A 27,947-nucleotide genomic window follows, 5' to 3' on the forward strand; every position below is an offset into this window, starting at 1 on the left:
AAGAGTCCACTGCTATCCTCTTGCTGCCTTTCTCTCTATCAGTCATTCCTGGTTGAGTGGGGCATATATATGTGTTTAAAAGAAATAACAGCACTGCATCCCACAGCTTCAGAGACTTCAACCCAATTCTTAAGTGGGGTCTCAAACCTCCACAATTAAGACAAATGCATTCAGTCCATCACTGATGAAGCATGTTGCGTACATAGGATTCCTTCTATGCTATGTATTCACAGCACTGCCACATTGCAGCTATCAAACTTCCAATCAGGAAGGCACCAATACATTCCCTTTGGAGCCCTTCATTTCTTTGTAATTGACTAGAGGGGTGAAAGGGGACCTGTGATGGAAACTGAAAATTGGGCATGTGCCCTTGACATATGAAGAAAGCCTGATATTTCTTCCCCTGGGTGTTTTTTGGGTTGGTTTGCTCTGGCTCTTTGTGACTGGAGACCTAGTGAAGTGACAGCATCACACAAGAGTGAGAGTTGAGCAATTGAGAGAGTAAGGGATTTTTAGACATGTTGTTTAAAATGCTTTGGGCCAGACATAGCTGACAGGCAGACTCTTCCCAGCTCTGTCACTGATTTACTGTGTGGCCTTGAGAAAGTCACTTCACTGCTCTGGCTATGTCTTCACTTGGAAAAGAGGTGAGTTTTTACCATCTTTTTTTCCTAGTGTGGATTCACCTACTGTTTCCCCTCCCTCTCTGGGACAGTCTAAATAGACAACAGACCCACAAAGTACCTACCACAATGGGCCCTGATCTCAGTTGTGGTCTCTTGGTGCTACTGTAATGCCATTCTGTTTATGAACATATGTGGCCATCATCACTCTAGCATGAGCACCTCACAATCATTAATGAATTGTATTCTCACAGGACCTCTGTGAGGTAGGGAACTATCCCCAGCTGTAAAAATGAAGCTCAAACTACATTAAGCAACTTGACTCAGATCATAGAATCATAGAAGGTTAGGGTTGGAAGAGACCTCAGAAGGTCATCTAATCCAACCTCCTGCTCAAAGCAGGACCAACTCCAACTAAATCATCCCAGCCAGGGCTTTGTTAAGCCAGGCCTCTAAGGATGGAGATTCCACCACCTCCCCAGGTAACCCATTCCAGTGCTTCACCACCCTCCTAGTAAAATAGTTGTTCCTAATGTCCAACCTAGACCTCCCCTACTGCAACTTGAGACCATTGCTTCTTGTTCTGTCATCTGCCACCACTGAGAACAGCCAAGCTCCATCCTCTTTGGAACCCCCCTTCAGGTAGCTGAAGGCTGCTATCAAATCCCTCCTCACTCTTCTCTTCTGTGGACTAGATAAGCTTAGTTCCTTCAGCCTCTCATCGTAAGTCATGTTCCCCAGCCCCCTAATCATTTTTGTTGCCCTCCACTGGACTCTCTCCAATTTGTCCACATCTATTCTGTAGTGGAGGGGGCCCAAAACTGGATGCAATACTCAAGATGTGGCCTCACCAGTGCCAAATAGAGGGGAATAATCACTTCCCTCAATCTGCTAGCAATGCTCCTACTAATGCAGTCCAATATGCTGTTAGCCTTCTTGGCAACAAGGGCGCACTGGTGACTCATATCCAGCTTCTCGTCCACTGTAATTCTCAGGTCCTTTTCTGCAGAACTGCCGCTTAGCCAGTCGGTCCCCAGCCTGTAGCAGTGCATGGGATTCTTCCATCCTAAGTGCAGGACTCTGCACTTGTCCTTGTTGAACCTCATCAGATTTCTTTTGGCCCATTCCTTCCATTTGCCTAGGTCTCTCTGGACCCTATCCTTACCTTCCAGCATATCTACCTCTCCCCCCAGCTTAATGTCATCTGCAAACTTGCTGAGGGTGCAATCCATCCCATCATCCAGATCATTAATGAAGATGTTGAACAAAACTGGCCCCAGAACCGATCCCTGGGGCACTCCGCTTGATACCAGCTGCCAACTAAACATTGAATCGTTGATCACTACCCGTTGAGCCCAATGATCTAGCCAGCTTTCTATCCACCTTATAGTCCACTCATCCAATCCATACTTTTTTAACTTGCTGGCAAGAATACTGTGGGAGACCCAATCAAAAGCTTTGCTAAAGTCAAGATATATCATGTTCACCACTTTCCCCATATCCACAGAGCCAGTTATCTCATCATAGAAGGCAATCAGATTGGTCAGGCATGACTTGCTCTTGGTGAATCCATGCTGACTGTTCCTGATCACCTTCCTCTCCTCCAAGTGCTTCAAAATGGATTCCTTGAGGACCTGCTCCATGATTTTTCCAGGGGTTGAGGTGAGGCTGACTGGTCTGTAGTTCCCCGGATTCTCCTTCTTCCCTTTTTTAAAGATGGGCACTATATTTGCCTTCTTCCAATCGTCTGGGACCTCCCTGATCGCCGTGAGTTTTCAAAGATAATGCCAATGGCTCTGCAATCACAACAGCCAACTCCCTCAGCACCCTCAGATGCATTAGATCCGGCCCCATGGACTTGTGCATGTCCAGCTTTTCTAAATAGTTCTTAACCTGTTCTTTCACCACTGAGGGCTGCTCACCTCCTCCCCATACTATGCTGCCCAGTGCAGCAGTCTGGAAGCTGAAATGGTCTGAGAAGCCCAAGGCAAAAAAAGCACTGAGTACTTACGCATTTTCCACATCATCTGTCACTAGGTTGCCTCCCCCATGCATAAGGGTCTCACACTTTCTCTGACCTTCTTCTTGTTACTAACATACCTGTAGAAACCCTTCTGGGTATCATTCACATCCCTTGCTAGCTGCAACTCCTATTGTGCTTTGGCCTTCCTGATTACACCCCTGCATGCTCGAGCAATATTTTTATACTCCTCCCTAATCATCTGTCCAAGTTTCCACTTCTTTACGCTTCCTTTTTGTGTTTAAGCTCACCAAAGATTTCTCTGTTAAGCCAAGCTGGTTGCCTGCCATATATGCTATTCTTTCTGTGCATTGGGATGGTTTCTTCCTGCGCCTTCAATAAGACTTCTTTAAAATACAGCCAGCTCTCCTGGACTCCTTTCCCCTCAGATTAGCCTCCCAGGGGATCCTGCCAATCAGTTCCCTGAAGGAGTCAAAATCTGCTTTTCTGAATTCCAGGGTCCACATTCTGCTGCTCTCCTTTTGTCAGGATCCTGAACTTGACCATCTCATGGTCAGTACTGCCCAGGCTGCCACCCTCTTCTACTTCCCATACCAATTCTTCCCTGTTTGTGAGCTGCAGGTCAAGAGAAGCACAGCCCCTAGTTCATTCCTCCAGCGCTTGCACCAGGAAGTAGTCCCCAACAGTCTCCAAAAACTTCCTAGATTGTCTGTGTACTGCTGTATTGCTCTCCCAGCAGATGTCAGGGTGATTGAAGTCCTCCATGAGAATCGTGGCCTGTGATCTGGAAACTTCTGCTAGTTGTCCGAAAAAAGCCTCGTCTACTTCATCCTCCTGGTCTGGTTGTCCGTAGCAGACACCCACCACGACATCACCCTTGTTGCTCTCTCCTCAAAACTTGGCCCAAAGACTCTCAACAGGCTTTTTGTCCAGTTTCACACTGGAGCTCTGAGAAATCAAACTGCTCTCTTACATACAGTGCAACTCCTCCATCTTTTCTCCCCTGCCTGTCCTTCCTGAACAGTTTATCCCCATCCATGATATTGTTCCAGTCGTGTGAGTTACCCCACCAAGTCTGTTATTCCAAACACATCATAGTTCCTTGACTGTGCCAGGCCTTCCTTGTTTCCCAGGCTTCTTGCATTCATGTACGGGCACCTAAGATAAATAGCTGATTGCCCTACTTTCTCAGTATGAATTAGGAGGCCTCCCTTGTTGCACCCTCCTCCTTGTGTTTCCTCCCGGTATCCCACTTCCCCACATACCTCTGGGTTTAGGTCACCATTCCCCAACAAAACATCTCATGGTCGAAGAATCCAAAGCCCTCTCTCCAACACCACCTGCATAACCACGCATTTACCTCCACAATTCGGGCCTTTTCCTTCAACAGGGAGGATGAACAAGAACACAATTTGCGCCTCAAACTCCTTTATCCTTCTTCCCAGTACCATGTAGTCTGCAGCGACCCACTCAAGGTCATTCTTGACAGTATCATTGGTGCCCACATGGAGAAGTAGGAAGGGGTAGAAGTCCGAGGGCTTGATCAGTCTTGGCAGACTGTTACATCCTGAATTCTAGCTCCAGATAAGCAGCACTTCTTGAGTCTCCCAGTCTGGACAGCAGATGGATGATTCCATCCCCCTTAGGAGGGAGTCCCCAACCATCACCACCCATCTCCTCTTGGGGGGGGTGGTCGTGGACCCCCCATCCCTAGGACAATGCATTCCAGGCCTTCCAGTCGTTGGGGATCTCCTTCTGATCCATTCCCTCAGATAACTCTTCCAAACCAGTCTCCATCATAATACCTGTGCAGAGTGCCTGAAAATGGTTTCTTACCTTTATCTGCATTGGGGGTACATGGGTTCTCCTCTTCCTTCTTCTGGAGGTCACATGCTGCCAGTTTTCTTCCACGTTCTGCACTGCCCTCACTGATTCTTCAGCATGCTGTGCCTGCAGTACCAAACTCTGACTTCTATCCAGAAAGTCTTCATTTTCTCTGATGCAACGCAGAGTTGATACTTCCAATATGGAGACCAGCTTGCACTCCGTACAAAGTTGCTTCTATCCTCTGAGAGAAAGATAAACATGGCACACCCTGTGCCGGTCACAACAGCTGATCGCTCACTATCCATAATGTCTTCCTTCTAAGAGCCTCTTCAGATGTATTTACTGCTCACAGAAGCCTGAAAAGCAAAAAATCTGGGGGAACTCCCCTCAGGCAAACTCCCAGGCAAACTCCCTGTGTTTGCCTGTCCTCTGCCGGTTTGCAACTGACTGCTTTTTTTATAAGGCTGCTGGCTCCAAAGCAGTTGGCCCGGATCAAAGCCTTCCCTCCAATCAACCACTCAAGGCTTACCTGGAACAAAGCACTCCCAATTCACACTTTTCAAACAAACAACCTCTGGGTCAAACAGTCCCTGTGACTAGCTCCAGTCAAACAAATGGTCACAGCAGACCACAGCAGATCACAAAGGAAGACTGTGGCTGAGCCAGAAATGGAACCTATATCTCCCACAGCCCTATCCACTAACCATCCTTCTTCTGCAGCAATCTCCATTGGAGCCTGTAGATGCTACTGAGACACAAATAAATAAATAAATGAATTCCCATCACTCCAAAGATGATCAGCTCCTGTTGGCTGAGATAGCCATATGTGGGCCCAAAGAACAAACGCTAGGTCCTTGTGTGACAGCGCAGACAATCCTATAAGGCCCAGGACCGGCAATTAAATCTGCTTTTAAAATGGTTGCTTATATTAAAAAGGAGGAAAATCAGTAGATTAGAAACTTCATTCACTGCTACCAGAATACACTTAGGTCCCAGTGAAGCACATTTCCACTGAACGTACATTTGAATGACTTGCCTGTGAGAATGTCCTGCCTGCAGTGGGGGGAGAAAACACATTTCAGCTTTCCCTGGTACAATCATTTAGCACTGGAGAAGTTTAACAGAGCTGTATATCCCATTCCTTCTCCTGCAATCATGAAATAAATAATGATGTATAATTATGAGGCTCTTTCAGACAGGTTATTATCTATATATTTTTTTCTTTAAAAAGATTAATATTAGAAACAAACCCATGTATATCAGCCATTACAATAAGATGAATGGCCATGACAATAAGCAGAGACCATTACATTTGCTATGCTTGCTTAATTGGAGCTAATTTCAATAAGTGACCTTAACAAATGGCTATTTTCCTTTAATATGACAGAATGAGTAATTTTTCATTTAAGGCACAAACCTCCTTTCTATATTTTTTCCTTCGTGACATAAATGTGAAGTGCGAACTCCAAAATGTCCTGAGACACAAATGGCTTTTTGGAAAGAAAACAAATCTAAGTATCTATTTTGTTGATCCCAATTCTTTACAAAAAATAAAAGGTAACTGTTTTGAATACAGAGATTCAAGGAAGGAACTTAAATATGAAATTGCAGAACTACTAACTGTGGTATGTAACCCATTGCTTAAATCAGCATCTGTACCAGTTGACTGGAGAGTAACTAATGTAATGCTGATTTTTTTTAAAAGGGCTCCTGAGGTTATTCTAGTAAACCTAATTTCACTACCAGGCAAATTGGCTGAAATTATAGTATAGAATTATCAGACACACAGATCAACATGAGATGATCTGATAGATGTCTGGGAATGGGCGACAGAGGATGGATCATTTAATGATTACCTGTTTTGTTCATTCCCTCTGAAGCACCTGGCATTGGCCGTTATCAAAAGACAGGATACTGGGCTAGATGGACCTTTGGTCAGACCCAGTTTGCCTTTATGTTCTTATAAAATCATGAATCATGTAGAGAAAATGTGTTATGTGAATTACACTTCTCTATTCAAGAACTACAGATCACCCAATTAAATTAATATGCAGCAGATTTTAAATAAACATAAGGTATGTTGATAGAAGAGGGGTTCATTAATGGCTATTAGCCAAGATAGTCATGAATACAACACACACACGCCCTGGGTTTCCCTAAACCTCCAAACACCAGAAGCTGGGACTGGATGGCAGGGAATGGCTCAACTGTTCATTTTTTCTGAAGTATTTGGCATTGGCCCCTGTCAGAAGACATGATACTAGGCTAGATGGACCTTTAGTATGACCTAGTATGGCTGTTCTTATCTCCTCAGAAATCAGAATATTGAAAAGATCCAATCCACAGACTAGTAGGAACCCACTGAATTTCGTGGATGTGGGATATGCAGCATCCTCAGAGGAAAATGCAGCAGAGCACCTTCCTCTGTGCTGGCCCTTCTGCATGCAGGTGCTTCCTACCCCACTGCAGTCTTCAGATTTTTGTCCATACTCCCTGATTCATAATCCACAGTTTTGGCATCTGACAGCCAACAGAATTGTTACCCAAGTTGCTACTGTTCTAGTTTACTAGAACCATCATCGTTCAGTTCCTAAAGAAAACTGTGTTTGGTCCAAATGGTACATTTTAGCCAACTAGCTATCAGATTGAACAAAAATCTCTCCTCACTTGCATCTAATCTGACTCTTAAATAGGTTCCAAAGCACCACAGAGCTGGAGCCCATTAAACTGACTGATTTTTTACAAGAGACAAGGTGGGTGAGGTAATATCTTTTCTTGGAGCGACTTCTGTTGGTGAGTGAGACAAGCTTGAAAAGATATTACCTCACCCACTTTGTCTCTCTAATATCCTGGGATCAAGGCTACAACTACATTGATTTTATAAGGGCATATCACAGGTACATGTGAAAAGAGTTGTGAAGGGAATTTCAGAACTTGAGAATTATTTTTAAGGGTAGTACATAAATCCAACACTATAAAACTGGATGGAACCAAATCTTCCTTTCATTGATTGGATCTAGTCGTCATAAAATGGGCTTGCAAATGGAGTGGGATGAGAAAACTGATCAGGAAGTGGAAGTCAGATCTGTATTTCCACAGACATCTCAATATTCTACTCTCTATGCCATGTTGACTAGCATGAAGTGAAATCCTTCCTGACTGAAATGGATTGCTGGTGTTCCAGAACACATTTATTTTCTAAAGCAAGCCAATACGGGTGATGCAAAGACTTTCAGAGATCAATCAGCCCACATATTATGACTTAACTTCACAAAGCCTCTGGCATGACTGCACAGCTCAAAACAGTGACAACAACAATTCCAATAACTTAATAAGTGTATTAGCAAAAATACAGGCCATGATTCACTTTTATTTGTGTGGCTGTAACCACAAAAGAAATAGAGTAAGGAGTCTGTTTTCACTCAAAACACTCACATACAATCAGTGTCTTCATTATAACCGTCATCACATGGCTCCACTTTCAGTTAATGTGACATCAATTATACCAAAGACACCATTTTTAATGTAAAAAAAAAGGCTTAAAACAATTTTAATAAGACTTCTGCATGACATCAAAATGTAAACAAAACAGAAAAGATGGCTTGAAGGAGGGCTTGTCAACCCTGAACTAATTTAGCAGAACAAACAGAAATTGAATTAATGCCAACAGCCAATTCCCTAAATATCCCTTTCTTTGAACCCTGACCTCTCCCCTTGCATGCTCTTTCTGACGCACTCTCTCTGCTTCCAATATCCTTTCCATTGCACTCCTATAGCTCTGAGCATATTTCTTCTACTACTTGCTCATTAGCGCTTTACTGTATTGCTAGACAGTTTCTAAAATGACACTAGTTGAGTGTGCTAACGGAAATTGTAACAAACAGGAGTCTCAGCCCCTGAACCAAAAGGTCACGTATCATTGTGGAGTGTCTTGTAAAACAGAGATCTCTTAGACCTGGTCTACACTAAAAAGAGGTCGACCCAGCTATGCCAATCAGGGGCATAGATTTTTCACACCCTGAGCAATGTAGTTAAGCCAGCCTAGCCACCGGTGTACACAGCGCTAGGTTAACATAAGAATTCTTCCACTGACTTAGTTACTGCTTGTTGGGGAGGCGGATTACCTACACCAATGGAAGGGGTTTTCCCATTGGTGTAGGTAGTGTCTATGCTGAAGCGCTACCGCTGCAACACTGCAGCCCGGCTGCTTTAGCATTTCTAGTGTGGACTAGCCCTTAAATGTTCCTTACACTGTGTTTTCTCTGAACTTCTACTAGGGCTGCCATTTTACCACCATGTCACCTACTAGAAGACATGGTGAAAAATACACTGGAAGCTGGTCTCCGCTACTCCTCCCACCATTGCTAGCACTGGTACAGCTGCAAGAACTCCAGAAGAATCAGTGTAGTCACAGCCTTATAAGACTCGTCTTTGCTAGAAAATTGGGTCATGTTAAACATGATTTTGCATTCATTGTATTGAGAAAAATCATGATTAGCATTGTGCCAGCTGATCAGAGCTAAAGCTATGGTTCGAGCTGGGTATGTCCAGCTGGCATGATGTTAAACAAAATGGTCCCTGTCTATATTGACTGCAAAGTTGTGTTTAACATTGTGCTAGTTAACACAACTCTTCAAACATGACCTAATTTTGTAATGAAGACAAGCTCATAGGGTAATTTCTGTAAGAATAGTTAGCAGCATTCAAACAGTGTAGTAGCTATGGATCACTACAACTTTCGGTCCAGATCTTCAGCTGATGGAAACTGGTGTAGCTCCACTAAAGTCAATTGGAGGTTTGCCAATTTATACCAGCTGAGCATTTGGCCCTGTTTTTGTAAAATAAACCACTATAATATTTTCCCTTTTCATCCCAACCTACTAGTATAGATTATACTCGAAAATAAAACAATATAAATTAAACACATCAATTAGTGATGAACAAGGAATACAGACATCCAGACTGCAAAACATCTTTCCGTAGATTTTGCTGTTTTCATAAGAATCTAAACTTTTGAGAACTGCAAAATGAAGAGAAATTTACATACACCCTTAGGCTTTTTTGATGAATAAAGAAGGCCTATTTTTAAAAAATCAGGGAGGTGGGGGGAGAATTGCATTAAAAAGTTAGGAATATCAGTTTGGGCTTCTTTCTTCCTAAAGGATTTTGCCATTTGTTTGGAGGACTCCCAACATGACATCATAGGAAGTTGAAACCATTACAGCATTAAGAGTAAAGGGTAAACCAAACAAATATATTTCCTTGCAGCTAACCAAGTTCAATCTATAGCTCTGCTTCTGGAGATAATTTTCCCAATATAAACCATGCACCAGTGATTTTGGAGCATGCAAACCAGACTACAACAAATTCACAAAAAGCCTGGCCCTGGTCAAATTCACACTGAAAAAAATGGAAAGATCACAATTGAATTCAGTGGGCAATGATTCAAGCGCCAAGAGAGATGTGACTTTATCCCATTCATTTCAATTGGCTCTTACTGCCGGTGCTTAGATATGGTGATAGGAGCTTTAGAAATGCTGACAGAGATGGGAGCATAATTAGACGTCAACATTATTAACCTATTTACTGCTGATCATTGTATCAAAAACAGCTGACTAATGTGCTTTATCCTGTGCAGCTGAATGTATTTTTCGTGTCCTGACATTCCACAGGAATAAGTCTGCACGTTTAGATGTAGCTATATATCATACAGTTGCCTAAATAATTGAGGTTTTTTTTCCCTACTTTTCTGAAAAATTGGAATTAAAACATGATAAAGAGAGAGGCAAGCTTCTAAACTATACAGAGCTCTTCCTCAGGTCAGGCTCTGTCTCTTTCACCAACAGAAGTTGGTCCAGTAAAATATATTACTTTACCTACCTTGTGTCTCTAATATCCTGGGACCAACAGGGCTACAACAATACTGCATACATTTGTAGGGTATACAATTTTAAAATGTTTGATATTCATAATGTGGCTTGAAGAATTTTGTAATTTTCTTATCAAACTTGGCTTAAAAAAGCAAACTTAGTTCACCTTAATAACCTAATAAGTAATTCTGAGCCTTCCTTGTGTCTTGCATCATCTGGTTTTGAGTCAAACCAGATAGAATAGAAAAAGACAAAGGCTCTGGATGTTCAGAGGTGCTGAGAACCCCCAACTCTAATTGTCAGCAGTGGGAGGTCGGGTACTCAGCACCTTTGAAAATCAGGTCCAAAATACTTGCTGAAATTGTGAAAATTTAGAGTTGAAAATCTTTCCCTACAGATTTTACTAAGGCATTCTACATACTTCTGTTATCCCATATGAACAACACTGCACACAGACATCCATTAATAAAGCACCATTTCTAAAAGCAATCTCATCAGAATCATTACCTTCTAAAACAAAACTGTATTATTTTTAATGCATTTGCAAGGCACTCCTCACCATAAGCACAAATTTGTTCACCCACCTATTACCAAACAGAATTGTTCCTTGTGATCTTGTAGCAATTAAAATCTTCTCTCACTAGTGTGTGGAGAACAGAATAGTATGAAGATTGATACTTTATTTCTTAATTAAAGTTCTTTATGCCTTTTGGTACGTTGAAGAAAATATAAAAAAGAATGCAGTAGGAAAATACCTAATCACTGAAGGATTTCCTGATGTCTTTACTTTTTTTCCCATCATGAATGGTACATAAAAATATTATATTTGAAATTACTGAATAAAAGAAGTGGATGGGAGGCACTAATGTGCAGCCAGCAACATCATATGCATTGATTCAATTTGTTCCATGCCCTGAATTTCCCCTTTAGTTTGACTGACAAAGTATAATTGTTATATTAGCTCTTCTCCCCTTTCTTCACCTTCTCCATCTCATTCCCTTTTACACTTTATTCAGTGAAACTCCTGCTGACCAATAAGGTTTCCTTTCGTTTCCCTCACCTATCCACTTCCCAGCTAAGTATTTGGGGTTTCAATAATTCTCTCATTAACATCTTTCTGATCTCACAGCAGAAACCTGGAGTGAACCCAAAGCCAATACCCCTAAATTTGTGTACAGTGCCATTTTACTATGCACAGGCTTGGTTGTGCCACATGAGGATTTCACGTGACTCACCATTTTGAGGGGGCATGGAGATACAGAAAGCCACAGGGTTCCCCTAATTCAATACCAAATTTCTCCTCCATACACACCTAAGTAGTTACGACATAGTATGAGAAACTGAAACATAATTTAAATCTTTCTTAATCACCTTTAAATACAAGAAGCCAACATACCAACTGTGCTCACCAAAAGGTTTGCAGTCTAACAAAGGATGGTACTTTGCTAAAAATAGAACCAAGAAAGTTTCTAATAAGGTGTTTCTAAAGAGTTTCCATGTCGGTGTTCACATTTATTCTCAGTTGCTTCAGATCAATTTGCTTACTAGTCAAAACCTAACTGCCAAGCACTGCAAGTTCAACTAGGTAAATGAAATCTAGGTGCGTTGTATCTGGTGCATACATTATCACCAATTATAATAATTCTGCATCCAAAACTTAGCTGCCAGGTTTTTTTGATGATGCAGAATAAATTATTGCATGTCCTTCCTATGGTCTATTGAGTAATAAAATATGTTTGTCAATCAGCTATTCAGATATTATTTAGATGACGCACATAAAGCAGACACTGTATGTGCAGTAACAAGAGACAATTTTTACAGTCCATTTTCCCCTCTAACCATGCTTTAAAGAGGTAAATGGGAAAATGTGCCCATCACAAGATGCCATTACTAACATATACATCTAACTACTCTAAGCCCTGATCTTGTAAATACTTGTACACCTGAGTAACTTTAAGCATGAGTAGAGCCAGTGAACTCAGTGTTTGTAGGCTGAGAGCCATGTCTCTATGACTCCTTTTCCTGGAGAACGTTCTGGCAGCCAACCTAATCTACAGCCTGATCCTGAGAGGTGCTGAGCACTCACAATACCTGTTGATATAAATGGGGATTCAGTTGTTCCACACTTCTCTGGTTCAGGCCCTTAATCATCTTGGCCTTTACTTAGCCTTCTGATAAGCTTAAAATAAAGAAAATCTTGTCCAAATTTTTCTAATATACTTCACGTCAGCCCATAATACTTAAGATCTCTCTTTTTTAAAAACTGAGCCTAGATAAAATGTTAAGCTATAAAATAGGGTATCAACAATGTTATAGACTTAGGAACCAAGGGATGGAGGGGCACAGCATCACAAAATATTCCAATGAGAACACCTCTATTGCCACAGAAGTCCATGGGTTTGATTGGTTTCTCAGATATGTAGACATGCTGCAGCACACTGTATCTTATTTTAAAAATATCACTCATACACAGAAGGAATTTTTACAAGACAAGAGTCTGCAGAGCTTGGATCTAAGTAAAAATAAAACTATTTGAGAAGACTGAAAGTAGAATTTCTATAGTACATGATCACAAAGAGAGAAATTAAGAGAAATAGGCACTCAGCAAAGGGGTATATCTGAATAAAATTGTTCAATGCACAGATCCCCAGTTTTCCTTCCATTTTCTCATACGCAATTTTTGTGACCCTGCACATCAATGTCGATAAAAATAAGAAAGAGAGCCTTTTCATTTTGGCATTTTGTTTTTCTATGTTTCATTATGACTGTTCCTATCAGTTACACTGAAAGGGCTTTAACAGAGGCTTCCTTCATCCCGGCCTCTGTGATGTTATCTTTTCACCTTCTCAAGTCATTTCAATAAATATATTTCTATGCATCTCCTCACATCAGGCTGATGGAGCACCTGGATCAAATGCTCCTGTAGTCAGAGCCACGGGCGACAAATGCTGCTGCTTCCCACTCCACGGTAAAGAAGGAGATTGTTCCAAAGAACCCAACCACTGCCATGATCAGGAGCTGCCACTGAAGAAGAAGGTAGTTGCTGTAGAAAAATGCGACTGCAGCACAGATGGACTGAAAGAAAAAACACAAAACAAAAGCTATCATTGCAGGTATGCAGTCTAACTGTTCTATGTAAAGATTATCATTACTGACATGCATACAGAATGACATTTAGCCTTTAGTTCTCTTAGAAATATACTCCTGTATCAGATATTAAAGGTAAAAAGACTTCACTATATTTCTGTATTTCTTTTGGTCTGATACACAGAAAATTCAGTTTTAACTTCTGTCATTTAAGTGGGCTTCACTGGATGAATTGAACACCACACACAAGGGTATTTATAGTATCCGATATGCAATTCTCTGGTACTGAAACCACGGTGTCTCATGCACAACACATCCGAGGAATGAGTACAGTACAAAAAACAATAACCTGAATAATCTTTTCCCAGTTTTACAGCACTTTATTACAGAACCAGAGGCATGCATGTATGACACAACTGCAAATTTCTACCAAGTTTAGCTGCTTAAATGCACTCCACCCTTGTTAAGGATTCAAGCTACAGTACTCATTAGCTCCCAGCTAGATTAAAGAACCTTTATAATTAGCCTGACCCATCATCATGTTAAATACGTAACTATCTTGGATAATGTTATCAAAACGATGAATGGTGCGTTGGGAAATCACTGGAAATAATAAAGTCCTTACAAACACAGCAGCTGTGATCTAGTGGATTAGGCACATGGCTGGGAGTCAGAACACCTCTTTCCCAGCCCCAACTTATTGTGTGACCCTGGGCAAGTCTTGTCACCTCTTCATACCTCAGTTTTCTGACTCTCACAATCCATGATCTGGGAAAGCTCAAAACCGCAAAGGTTTCCTCTTTTAGAGGGAATCCATTTGGGCTCCATGTCTGCTAGTTTATCAACCCATTCAGAATAGGAAAAAGCAATCATTTATGTGAAGGGCTTCTAATTTAGTCCACAACTGGCATAATTATAAATATTTTGGGGTGATGGTTTAAGACATGTGAAATGACCATTTCAATTCTTCTTATGCCCATGCTCCCCTCACCAAGTGTTGGGCACAACTGGTAACTCCAAGTGACATGTGGTACAAACTTTTAAAAACTTGGAAATCAACATTTAACCAATACATTTGCTGTTACTTACTGCCTAATCTCCAAAGACTTCTTCCAGTAAATAAATATTTAAACCAAAAATCAGAATCTGCATATCTGAACATACCTTTAGATATTAAAGCAGAACCCACCATTATCTGTAGCTCACACTCAAAAACCTGAGAGTGCCTGATGGTTCAATACATCAACACAGCACTTTTATATTGTTCTCCTGAACCAAGGGCTACTACTTGAACCAGTTTTTGCACAGAAGACAGAACAGGCTTCTATCCTTTCTGGGAAGGATAGTACAGTAACTCCTCATCTAAAGTCATCCCGATTAACGTTGTTTTGTTGTTACGTTGCTGATCAATTAGAGAACATGCTTGTTTAAAGTTCCACAATGCTCCCTTATAACACTGTTTGGCAGCCGCCTGCTTAATGTCCACTGCTTGCAGAAAGAGCAGCCCGCTGGAGCTAGCTGGTCGGGGCTTGGAACCAGGGTGGACCAGCAGCCCTCCATCAGCTCCCCGCTCCCCTAAGTTCCCTGTGCTGCAGCCACCCAGCAGGCTATCAATTACCAGCCATTCAGCTGTCCCTTCACACACTGCCATGTGCTGCTCCTGCCCTCTGCCTTGGAGCTGCTTCCAGGAGCCTATTGCTTGCTGTGCTGGGGGGCGGGGGGAAGAGGGAGGCTAATTTCAGGGTGTCCCCCCTGCCTCCCACTTACCCCATCTCCACAGAGCGGGGGGGCGGGGGAGAGAGACACGACAGGGCTCAGGACGGAGGGAACTTGCTGGCAGCAGCTGCTGTCTCAACTTGCTGATCTACTTAAAAAGGCAATGTATTTAGAGTGGGTCAGCATACTTAAAGAGGCAATGTGCATCTCTCTCTCTCTCACACACACACACACAGGGTGTGTGTCTCTGTCTGCCATGCTGTCTCCCCACCCTCCATTTGTGCTGCCTTGTAGAGTGTGAGGCTACATTAACAACGTGTTAACCCTTGAGGGCTCAGCCGAGTGCTAGTTCATCATTTAGCAGTAAGGCATTCCCTGGGAAATAGCCCACCCGCCTCCACTCTCTGCCTTCACCATCTCAACCAAGCTTCACAATCATCATTGCTGTGTACAGTATTAAATTGTTTGTTTAAAACTTATACTGTATATAAGACTATAGTTTTTTGTCCAGTGAAAAAAATTTCCTGGAACCTAACCTCCTATTTACATTAATTCTTATGGGGAAATGGGATTCGCTTAACATCGTTTTGCTTAAAGTCGCATTTTTCAGGAACATAACTACAACATTAAGCAAGGAGTTACTGTATTAAATTTATTGAGCTCACTAAAAAAATCTGTATTATTTCAGTAGAATGCTAATTATTCATATACCCCCAAAGACATCTTCACATACACTGTCTGACTTTGCTATTTGACGCAAGAGAATACCTGGACAAACTTGAAGACAGCGAAGGCAGGTGCACTGTCTTCTGAATAAAGGAACCCCAAAATACTGAGGAGTTGGGTGTTAAAGCAGCTGTCTCCTAGTCCCAACAGAAAGCTGCAAAAAATGGCCAACTCTTTGCTGTAGGGAAAAATTAAACCAACTTTAGTAGAGATATTCAGCTACTGGCTAGTGCTAGTACACATAGAGATTCTCAATATAAACAAACTGTTTTGTCAGACTTGTCTTGGAAATAAAAGTAAAAAATTGAATTCAGGTTAGAATTTTGATGGAAAATTACTGATGTGGGTGGTAGAAATATTTCTTTACAGGATTTTTGTACTCTGAAATTCTAAGTTTTCTGCCAGTGCTACAAGGCAGTCAATCCAACACTGAATTGGAGCTGCTAAAACAACTACCTCACTTTGGGACTCCTCTTCTGTTAATGGGCAAGCATATCTGGATATTAATGCCTGCAACCACCAAGCTCACAATGCTTTCCCAGGCAACAGAAAAGTAGTAATGCAAATCTGACAGCCAGGGATATGGAGAGCATGAAAACTGTATGAATATGGGAGGCTTAAAAAGGACCTTTCAAATTGCAGAAAATTTCAAATATAATGCTTAACACAAATCCATTAATATGTTCACAGTTTCTTAAGTTGGCAAATTAGCAGTTACTTGTATTTAAATGTGGGATTGCTCCCTTCCAACTCATTCTCCTTCACACATGTGTGTGTGGGAAGCAAGATGATAGAGCAATGGGGGCACAGAAACAGAGCAGTCCCTGCAATATCCTGACCACAGAGATTAGAATTCTGCTTGGCCCTTACCTGGGTCATGCATGCACAAGGCAAGAAAGCTTCTGATGCCCACTCCCCAACACTGAGCACCAATGTAATGGGCAGGCAGAATCTGGCCACAAGTTAATGGAGTGGACCTGGACAATGAGTATTCAATTGGCTTTAGAAATTGCTGTCATAGTCAGGGGCGGCTCTAGCCATTTCGCCGCCCCAAGCACGGCGGCACACCACGGGGGGCGCTCTGCCGGTCGCCAGTCCCGCGGCTCCGGTGGACCTCCCATAGACGTGCCTGCGGAGGGTCCGCTGGTCCCGCAGCTCAGGTGGACCAGCGGACCATCCGCAGGCATGCCTGCGGGAGGTCCACCAGAGCCATCTGCCGCCCTCCCGGCGACCGGCAGAGTGCCCCCCGCGGCATGCCGCCCCAAGCACGCGCTTGGCGTTCTGGGGCCTGGAGCCGCCCCTGGTCATAGTGTGTGGTATAGTTGTGAATATCTGGAATCACTGGCATCTACGATAACTAAAGTAATTTCTCAGATCATCCTTAATAATGTTCACAAACAATACACTTAATATAAACTGACCATTCTGACCTGCCATTTAACCCCCTACATTTTGGTATGAATTGCTATAACATCTGAAGCTACTGAGAATGGAGAACTATGGATGGAAACCTTCTGTAAGGTCTTGATCACTAGTCAGTGAAAACAGCTTGAAGCTGCCTTTCCCACAGAAGAACAAGCTGCTTCTCTCCAAGGTTGTTAAAAACAGGACAGCGATAAACTCTTTTCCACATCCAGCCAGGATAGGACAATAAATAATCTGCTTAATCTGTAGCAAGGAAGATTTAAATTAGATATTAGAAAAAAACTTTATAATTATTGTATAAGGATAGTTAACCTCTGGAACGGGTTACTAAGGGAGGTTGTGTAATCCATGTCATTGGAGGTTTTTAAAAACTGGGAAGACTAACACTTGTCAGGGATGGTCTAGGTATATTTAATCCTGCCTCAGTGCAGGAGGATGGAATAGATGACCTCTGGAGGCCTTTATGACAGCCTTACATTTCTATGCTTTCGAATTACACTGATCAAGAGAAACAATACATTTTGTACCTTGGATTCATATAAGCGCTATTATCTGTTCCTTCGAAGGAAGCAATGGGGGCATCATTTGGTATGTTGTAAAAAATTAAATAAAAGGCTACAAAATGGACCACAATGCCAAACATCACAACTGGGTTCCTGCCAAAGCGATTATCTTTGTTCACTAATCCAAAGAATCCTCCACCTGTAGGAGGGGAAAAGAATACATAATTATAATTATTAGTATTAATAACAAAAAAAGAAATATGTTTAAAAAGTTTCCATTAAATCATGTATTTACAGTGTAAAGAAAGAATCCAAACTTCAGGTATGGCAGCACATGTTGAAAATGTACATTAGAAATGTATCTATGATAGACCCTGAAGGAGGGACCGGCAGAGCTGAGATCAGCCAAGTGGTACCTTGGTTCCATGGGGGAAGGGATGCAATTTGACATGTAACAGAGGTGAATTCTCTGGGCTGTCAGAGCCATCCATGAAAGGTGGGCAGGAGCTTTGTGGGACAGTACTGAAAGGACTAATTGCATTGTTGCAGCTGCTCTGCCAGCAGGGTCACCCAGAGGATTCAGGGGGTCTGGAGCAAAGCAGGGGAGCTGTGGCGCTTGTACTCACCTGGCGGCGGTCCGGGTCTTTGGTGGCATTTCGGTGGGGGGGGGCCCTTCAGTTGCTCCGTCTCTTCGGCAGCACTGAAGGGTCCCCCACCGGCAAAATGCCGCCGAAGACCAGAACCACTGCTGGGCCAGGGCTCGTGGGGCCCGGGGCAAATTGCCCCACTTGCCCCCACCTCTGGGCAGCCCTGTCTGCCAGTACTTACTATCTACAGAGGGATTGCAATGGTGAAGGGCAGCGGTTCTCAAACTGTGAGTCAGAACCCCAATGTGGGTTGCGACACCATTTTAATGGGGTTGCCAGAGCTGGCATAAGACTTGCTGAGGATGAAGCCAAAGCCTGAGCTCTACTGCCAAGGCCAAAGCCCAAGCCTGAGGGCTTCAGCCACGGGTTGTGGGCTCAGGTTACAGGCCCCCCACCTGGGGCTCAAACCCTTTGGCTTTGGTCCCCCTGCCCGGGGTCATGTAGTAATTTTTGTTATCAGAAGGGGGTCGCAGTGCAATGAAGTTTGAGAACCCCCGCTGAAGGGTGGTGGATGATACTGTGCTTAGCCTCACTCAGAGCAAGTGCAATTAAACCGTGGTGTGAATGCCTGTGCGGATTCAGGATGTTTCACAAGTTAGGGGATTCCAAAATGCTCTAGTGTAAGCAAAAGGTAGGAGATTTTGATCTAGTCAACTGAGATTTGTATTCAATCATTTTAATTGAGTACTAAGTTTACCCTTGGTGTATGTTTAGTCTTTCATCTCTAAGCATACAGCCTTGGCTTTTTATTATAAAAAAGAAGGTTTAGACTTAGCAATACAAAATGTAAATCAGACACAGCTAACTATAAAAGCATGATGTACAAATGCTAAAAATGGCCCATTAACACTATAGACTGGATTCACTGTTGTTCTTGTCTTACATAGTTATTTATACCAATGCAAAATGGGTGTAAAATGCTAAGACTCTTATCTGGTAATATTCCACATCCTTCTCTGCATTCAGTTTGTACTAGTGTAAATTACTACACAAGATGCAGCGCAATAATGAATCATAGGGTTAGAAGGGACCGCAAGGGTCATCTAGTCTAACCCCGCCAAGTATTGTAGCAGATTTTAGTTGTACTTTACTTATTGCATATGCAACTTCTGCTGCAAGTCTGACATGTGGCGCACTCTTCATTTGTGTAGAAACAACCTTTTCAATAATCTCAACAACTTCATTTTTTTATACTTAAACTTTAATTTCTTTAGACTCACCTAAAATTTCTCCAATGCCAATAAAAATACCAGAGAGTCCAATAAGACTTTTCTCTTCAGTGCCAAATCTATTCACAGCACCAATACAGGTCCCATATACTCCAGAAAAGAATGTTAATTCCAGACCTTTAAGGAAAGGCAGACAAAAGTTGACAGCTGTAGTATTATGCATTATTTCAGACACCAATATGCAAAAGTTCCTTATGTCTAACCATTGTCTCTTATAAATACATGGTTAAAATATGAAGATTGTAGATGCAATCACATGAGTTTAGAAGTATTCCAAGCCATATAAATATATGACTTTCATAAGTCAGAATACATAAACTATTTTAGAAAAACCTACACATCATGACATGTGCAGTTAGTGTCATATCTGCACCTGGAGTGAAACTCTGGCTCCATTGAAGTCAATGGCAAAACTTACATTGACTTCAATGGGAGTAAGACTTTACCATGGGTCTTTGACCTCCCACCAAACACCTAATAAATGTATGACAATATAACCACACACGTGTTGTGTATCACTACTTTCAGATACTGTGGAACAATATATAACTGGAAGTTGGTTATAAGATTATACAATGGGGATGTCAAACCTATAGCCCCAGTGACACATCTAGAATGATCATTTAATATTATATTAAGAAGGCCTGCTGCCAGCACTCACCAAAACAGTGCTTCAATCATTTACATACACTTCAAAAAAGCACATTACAAAATTTGGAACCCTGTGAGAACCTTCAGACTTGTAGTGGCTTTCACAAAAATGAGTACTGTGACATGGGCTGCACTAATGCTATGTTTCTGAGGTCACTACAACACAGAAAGTCATTTCTGACTAGATCTCCGCTTGGGCAACTCTTTTCTGTCTTGTTAAATTCTGCATGAATATTCACCTATACCATAAAGCATCACTATTGTGGTGACTATATACCACTTTGTTTATTTTGTGTATTATATCCATTCATAATATTTAGCATATACTCCTCATCTTCAAAGTGCTTTACAAAAAAACCCAAATGCTCATAACACCCCTAACATGAGGAAGTAACCATTATTATCCCCATTTTACAGAGGGGAAAACTGGCCAAAAAATGCTAAGTGACTTACCCAAGGTCACATAGCAGTCAGAAGTAGAGTTAATAATAGAGCTCAGAGCTTCTGACTACTAGTCTCATGCTCTAACCACTAGACAAATTGCCCTTGGATTGTACACACTTTCCTACACAAATTTTGTTCTTTGTTTAGTAAACTTTATATATTTCCTAAGGTGCTCTATAAATAGCTGTGTTTAATTAATACACTTCCCCTAACGTTCTAATAAGATATGGTATTTTTCATGCCCTGTCCTAAGCTGTGATGTATTGTTATTGCAGAGTGTTGACCAGCTAATGTGTTCCATCCAAGAGGTAGCTCTATGTTAGTGATGAGCAATGTGATCCCTAATACAATATGTATTTCAGTTTTCAAACTGTTTTGGAAATTCTTGCAGATGAAAATGCCACAGAATTATTATAAATATAATTTCAGAGAAAACAGTCAAATAGTCAAGTCTTTAAAGCCTGACTTCAATGCAGGAAAAACAACTTTTTTTTTTTGGTCCAGTGATGGCATTTCTGAAAAAGAGCCTTTGTCTAAAGACTTATAAAGGAAGTGAAAGATTCCAAGTTAAGCTCCTGCTATGTACTACTACTTTCAATACACTTATAATTAATTAAAGCTGAATAAAACTAAAACTAAACTCTAAGATAAGGCCAATGTTTTGCTTAGTACTTCTCTACCCTTGTACTGTCATTAACATGAGGGAAGGTAATATGGCTGAGTCCCAACTAGGGTGACCATAGAAACATGAGTCATGCAATAAGACTTTTCAATATATAGAGTCCATTTTATAAATGTCAACTCTTCCATAGCAAGTATATTTACAACAGTGCAAGAGACTTGCTTAAACCAACACAAAACCAGGCCAAAAATGAAGTTTTAAGTAAACCTCTTTGGCCTTTGCTATTGCAGAAAATATAGTACACCATATAAAGATCTAGTAATAGTAGGTGATTGTACATGGCATGTGAGCTGTAAAGCCTCACAAAACTTCCAACAGTTTCAATAACAAACCACAACAATTCGGAATCACTATCTGCTTTTGCAGCTCTTAGATGAATTATACCAAATCACTTTACAATACAGATGGTACTAGTGAATTTGAGCCACCAGATGGCAGCAACGTATTTCAAGCTAGACTAAGTTTCTGACATGGTTACTGTAAGAGCCCAATCCGGCTTGAGTTACAGAAAACTCTCATTGATTTCAATGGGAGTTTTGCCTGAATAAGGATTGCGGAATCAGATAGCAAAAGACATCTTATTTTTTGTATTTTTGTACCACAGTAGCACCATGTTACTTTCCTTCGACTTCCAAAGGTACTGCACCTCTAAGAGGGCCGCACTATGCTAGGCAGTATACTGACATGCATTAAGAGAGCCCCTGTCACAAAACACAACCAGTGGATGAAACAAACTAATGCATATAGGGGATGGAGGACAAAGCAACTGTAAAATGAGTACATTTTGAATAATAGGCAATAGTCTCAGTTCACCACCAGCCTAGACATCATCCGCTGGCAGTGGTTTATAGACAATACAGTACAGGTAAGTCTTAAGGAGGCATTTGAAAGACAATAAAGTGGTAGCCTTATGGATTTTGACAGAAACTTTTTTCCCCCCAAACATAAGGGGTGGGCATTGTATTCTCCCACCGTTCTGGTACTGAGTAGGCATGACACTGAAATGTCTATAATAATGTTACTCTCCTGTCTCTCATGCAGTTTCCCCCCAGGGATGAGAAGGCAGCATGGCTAAAATAGCCATTTTTTAAAGTGTGTTAAAAGTAAATGGCAAAGTTTGAAAACTTTATAAGAATTCAAGAAAGTAAAGGCTTATCTACACTTGAAACGCTACAGCAGAACAGCTATGGTGCTGCAGCGCTTCAGTGTAGATACTCACTACAGCAACAGGAGAGGTTCTCCCACCAGCATAGTTAGTCCACCTTCCCGAGAGGCAGTAGCTAAGTCGACAGAAGAATTCTTCTGTCAACTCAACGCTCTCTACACCAGGGGTTAAGCTGACTTATCTATGTCGCTTGGGGGTGTGGACCTATGTCTAGTCAGCTGACCACCAACTGGTCTTAAAACAGGGCACCTGTCCTGGCCCCTAGAGGAAGGTGATCACCAGATGAAAGCTCAGATGTCTGAGAACAGGAGAGACAAAGCCTGGAGAATCAGAGACAAGAAGTATTTAGAGAGAGAGAGAGCAAAAAGCTGCTTGGACAGAGCTATAGGAGACCTGGTAGAGAAAGCAGAGTTCTGCAGAGAGCTGGAACAGAATAGTTGGTGAGACTTGACCAAACTGGGAGTTTCTGATGAGCAGAAGGCTTGGGCAGTGACCCCTATCCAGCTTGGTGAGAAGAAGCTGGGCCTTGAAGCAAGAGGTTGGGCTCTCAGCAGGGGTAGGACTCAGGCAGGGAGTCCTGAGGCGTGGAACATAGTGAGGAGCTCTCTTGTGGGCAACCTGACTTGAGGACTGTGGTAAAGTTCATGAGACTGGTCACTCAGATGGACGGCCTGGACAGTAGAGCAAAAAGGAAATGGGAACACCGTGCCACTATTGACTCTCTGTGGGTGATCTGGAGGCATTGTTCCTGAAGAGAGGATTGGAAAAATTGTTGTATATTAGTATTCTTACTGTGAGTTTGTCAAGAACAGTTTTCTTGCAAGAGTTTAGGGGAATTACTGCATTGGTATACATGAACAATTATGCCCAGAGGCAGGTTTTGTATCAGACAGTGAAGGTATATCTACATGACGGAGACTATACTGGCATAGGTATATCCAACCAGAGCAGCACCAGCAAAACAAGCTGGTGCCTAAATGTAAAAAAAAAAGGGGCGCCCGGGGCGGAGGGAGGGCGGGAGGCGGGGGGGCGGGGCGGCGGGCGGGAGGTCGGCGGTGGGGGACGAGCCCGGGGACGCCGCAGGCATGACTGCGGAGGGGGGCGGGAGGGCGCTCGCTCCGCCGCTCTCCCGACGGCGCGCGCGCACGACAGCGCCGCCGGGCACCCGCCACGCCACCGCCGCAGGGCCATGCGCCGCGGCCCGCGTCCCCGGCCGGGCCACCTCGCCTGGCCGCAGCCATGCGGAGCTCAGAGGGAAGAGGAGGGGGAAGAGAGGACGGACCGGGGAAGGGCGGCGCAGCGCACCGCGCTGCTTGGGGCAACGTGATTTCTAGAGCCGCCCCTGGGTATATCAGCCTAGCGCTGTAGCGTAGATGTAGCCTACAAAAACAGTTTGGATTTTCTTGTCAGCATAGGAACACTACCTCCCTGAATAAAGTTGGCTATGTCAATGGAAGCCCTCTTCCATCGACATAGCTGTGTCAACATTTTGTTAGCATAGCTAAGTCAGTAAGGGATGTATTTTTTTTCACACCTCTGACTGACACAGGTATACAGCTATAACTTTTCAGTGTAGACCAAGCCTGAGAGTCTGTCATGGGCAAACAAACGGGAAACTGAGGCAGGTGCATAGAGAAAGGTAAATAGTGGTTTCTCCCAGGGGTCTGTACTTGGACCAGTATTATTCAACATATTCATAAATGATCTGGAAAAAGGTATAAACAGTGAGGTGGCAAAACTTGCAGATGATATAGAACTACTCAGGACAGTTAAGTCCAAAGCAGACTGTGAAAAGCTACAAAGGGATCGTACAAAACTGGGTGACTGGTCGACTGGGCAACAAAATGGCAGATGAAATTCAATGTTGATAAATGCAAAGTAGTGAAACATAACCCCAAATAGAGGTATAAAATGATGGGGTGAAAATTAGCTGTAACCACTCGAGAGAGATCTTGGCGTTATGTGCATAGTTCTCTGAAAACATCCACTCAATGTGCAGCAGCAGTCAAAAAAGGGAACAGAATATTGGGAATCATTAAGAAAGGGATAGATTGGGGTGGGCAAACTTTTTGGCCTGAAGGCCACATCGGGGTTCCAAAACTGTATGGAGGGCCAGGTAAGGAAGGCTGTACCTCCCCAAACAGCCTGGCCCCCGCCCCAATCCGCCCTCTCCCACTTTCCGCCCCCTGACTGCCCCCCTCAGAACTCCTGCCCCATCCAACTCCCCCTGCTCCCTGTCCCCTGACTGCACCGACCCCTATCCACACCCCGCCCCCTGACAGGTCCCCTGGGACTCCCACACCTATCCAAACCCCCACTGTTCACCATCCCCTGACACCCCCTCAGAACCTCTGCCCCATCCAACTGGCCCCTGTTCCGTGACCCCTGACTGCCTCCTGGAACCCCCTACCCCTTATCTAACTCCCCCCACCCCCTTACCATGCCGCTCAGAGCAGCAGGACTGGCAGCCGTGCCGCCCTGCTGGCACCAGCCATGCCACCACGCTGCCCAGCAGGAGCAAGCAGCCCTGCCGCCCAGAGTACTGGCAGTATGGCGAGCTAAGGCTGTGGGGGCCAGGGGAGGGGCCAGGGACTAGCCTCCCCAGCTGGGAGCTCAAGGACTGGGCAGGACAGCCCTGTGGGACGTAGTCTGCCCACCTCTGGGATAGATAATAAGACAGAAAATATCATATTGCCTTTATATAAATCCATGGTACGCCCACATCTTGAATACTGCGTGCAGATGTGGTCACCCCATCTCAAAAAAGATATATTGGAATTGGAAAAGGTTCAGAAAAGGACAACAAAAATGATTAGGGGTATGGAACAGCTTCCATATGAGGAGAGATTAGTAAGATTGGGACTTTTAAGCTTGGAAAATAGACGACTAAGAGGGGACATGATAGAGGTCTATAAAATCATGACTGGTGTGGAGAAAGTAAATAAGAAAGTGTTATTTACTACTTCTCATAACACAAGAACTAGAGGTCACCAAATGAAATTAATAGGCAGCAGGTTAAAACAAACAAAAGGAAGTATTTCTTCACACAACGCACAGTCAACCTGTGGAGCTCTTTGCAGAAAATGTTGTGAAGGCCAAGACTATAACAGGGTTCAGAAAAGAATTAAAGAAACTCATGGGGATAGGTCCATCAATGGCTATTAGCCAGGATGGGAAGGCATGGTGTCCCTAGCCTCTGTTTGCCAGAAGCTGGGAATGGGCAACAGGGGATGGATCACTTGATGATTATCTGCTCTGTTCATTCCCTCTGGAGCACCTGGTATTGGCCACTGTCGGAAGACAGGATACTGACCTAGATGGACCTTTGGTCTGACCCAGTATGGCTGTTCTTATGTTTTTCTTGTGTAGCGGCCTGCCGTAGGAGGGCACTCCACGTGGGGGCTGCCCTATTACAGAGTTAAACCAGTGGTTGCAATGAAGGAAGTCTTTGCAACATCTTCCTAATGCACACATGGTTTTAGGACAAGGGCTCTTACAAAAGTCTCCTACACTTCACTGCAAGTCTGATGAAGCTGATATTAAAGACCTCATCTACAAAAATGAGTTTAATTACCATTATTAGACTCCACTGCAGTTTAATTATGTTCTAACATGATTCAATCTGGCCAGTATGAACAGGGACAACCCGTGTAATAATACAGATTCATAAACCATGCCCTAGCCAAGATACAAATTGGCTGACCTTAAACTGGGTTAACAACTCTTATTAAATCCCATAATTTTGGCAGGGTTAGGTACAAAAAAATTAATCTACAGAAGAGCATTTTTCAGAAACAGAGTACAAAAATACTATAAAGGATAATAAACGCCAGTATGTTAAAGTAATATATCCTGGGATACAGGAATATAATCCTGATTGAGGGGTACTCATTTATTGTCCCATAAAATGCCCTCGCACTAGCAAATGATTGTGTCCTTTTGCCTGTTTCGTTACCTGTATAAGCCGTTGTAACACTAAGGAGCAAAATCTCTTTGGTGAAGTATAGCTTAATAGATCTCTCTGCAAAGAAAAAACATAAATGAATAAAATTCACTGACATTAAGGTTACATTTACTTTCTTTTGCTGTTTACCAAAGGCACAAATACAAACCATGCACTGATTTTTTTCTCTCTTTGATTAAATAAGGCTGCTATGTAGGGGGCCTTTAACATAAAAGTCCAATCTGAATGGGTTTTACTGTGGGGGGACAGGGTAGAGATGGAAATCAACTAAATACATTTTCCAGTGACTAAAGGCTGAGTGGTTTTATGTACTGCACTCTTGTAATCTCAATTCAGAGTATTTTTATTTTAAAATAATTGAGTTTTTCTAAATGTTTTTGGGACAAATTCTGCTTTCAGATACCAACAGTTAAGTGCCACTAATTATAAGTTCCAATGGGAGCTGCACACATGTATCTGAATGAAGAATTTTTATTTTTTAAATTGTTGAACTTTATAGTAAATGTTGATGTAAATGCATACAAAAGGTAATTTATACTTCATCTTGCACTTTCTTTAATGCGAAACATTTTTACTTTCATAGAGTGGCTTTTCCTTTTTTCCTCCCCTCATCCCCATGATCTCTCTCTCTCATACCCTGTCCTCCCTTCCTAGTGTTAACCCTCTTTTTCACCTCCCTAGACTTGTTTCAATTCTGTCCTGAGATTATCAAATATCCTTTGCTTCCCTCTCAACTCAGCAACTCGCACAGCTGCTCATCAATCCTCTTTAATCTCCACTAAATGAGACCTTTGCTTTTTCCACTGAGCCTTGAACCAGGAGGCGCCTAGAGCCTTCAAAACACAGATGCATCCTACTCTTTGCCTCAATGTCATGTCACTTTAAAGCAGGCACCACAGTTGAAGACTCTAAAGATCCTGGACTAATCTGGGATATGAAGGATCTTGGCTACATGATACATTGGATGAATTAAGAACAAATGAGGGAACTGTGAGGGTTGTTTAGCTGAGTGATAAACAAGGAAGATTAAGTGTCTCAGGATTAAGGAAGGGGAGAATGCAGGTCTATTGCCCTGCCTTATTAAAGCCAAATTTCTGTTCAAAATTATTCATATATGGTGATGTACAAATAGGATCATTTGACAGTTCATAAATCTGTTGTAATATTTTTGAGAGATGGTTCTAAAGTGCAATAATACTTACTAAATGCATCCACTGCCCTCGTTGCTTTGCTTTGGACAGACCTGGGTAAATATTTTTTTAAGATCAGAAAGTTGAACCAGAGATACCCATGCTTTTACCATTATGTTGGAAAATAGACTAATTCATCTTTTAGTTTTCTGTACATTTTCCTGCCCATAATTAGCAATTTCAACACACTAATACATTTAATAAAACATTTTTGTGG

General features: G+C 42.5%; 1 protein-coding gene across 5 annotated transcripts in view; it reads right to left on the minus strand.

Moving 5' to 3' along the window:
* Positions 1-7,755: 7,755 nt before the first annotated feature.
* Positions 7,756-27,947, minus strand: part of MFSD11 (major facilitator superfamily domain containing 11) — a 33,517-nt gene continuing 13,325 nt past the window's right edge. For all 5 annotated transcript variants that reach the window (XM_039501947.1, XM_039501949.1, XM_039501948.1 and 2 more), the window contains exons 9-14: positions 27,743-27,783; positions 26,532-26,597; positions 19,626-19,751; positions 17,783-17,957; positions 15,873-16,008; positions 7,756-13,376 (exon numbers count right to left, since the gene is read on the minus strand). In XM_039501947.1, the coding sequence (XP_039357881.1) occupies positions 13,212-13,376; positions 15,873-16,008; positions 17,783-17,957; positions 19,626-19,751; positions 26,532-26,597; positions 27,743-27,783 (709 nt within the window). In that variant the 3' untranslated portion in view covers positions 7,756-13,211. The remainder of the gene's footprint in view (positions 13,377-15,872; positions 16,009-17,782; positions 17,958-19,625; positions 19,752-26,531; positions 26,598-27,742; positions 27,784-27,947) is intronic.

Source organism: Mauremys reevesii, linkage group 15, assembly GCF_016161935.1.
Source record: "Mauremys reevesii isolate NIE-2019 linkage group 15, ASM1616193v1, whole genome shotgun sequence".
NCBI lineage: Eukaryota > Metazoa > Chordata > Testudines > Geoemydidae > Mauremys > Mauremys reevesii.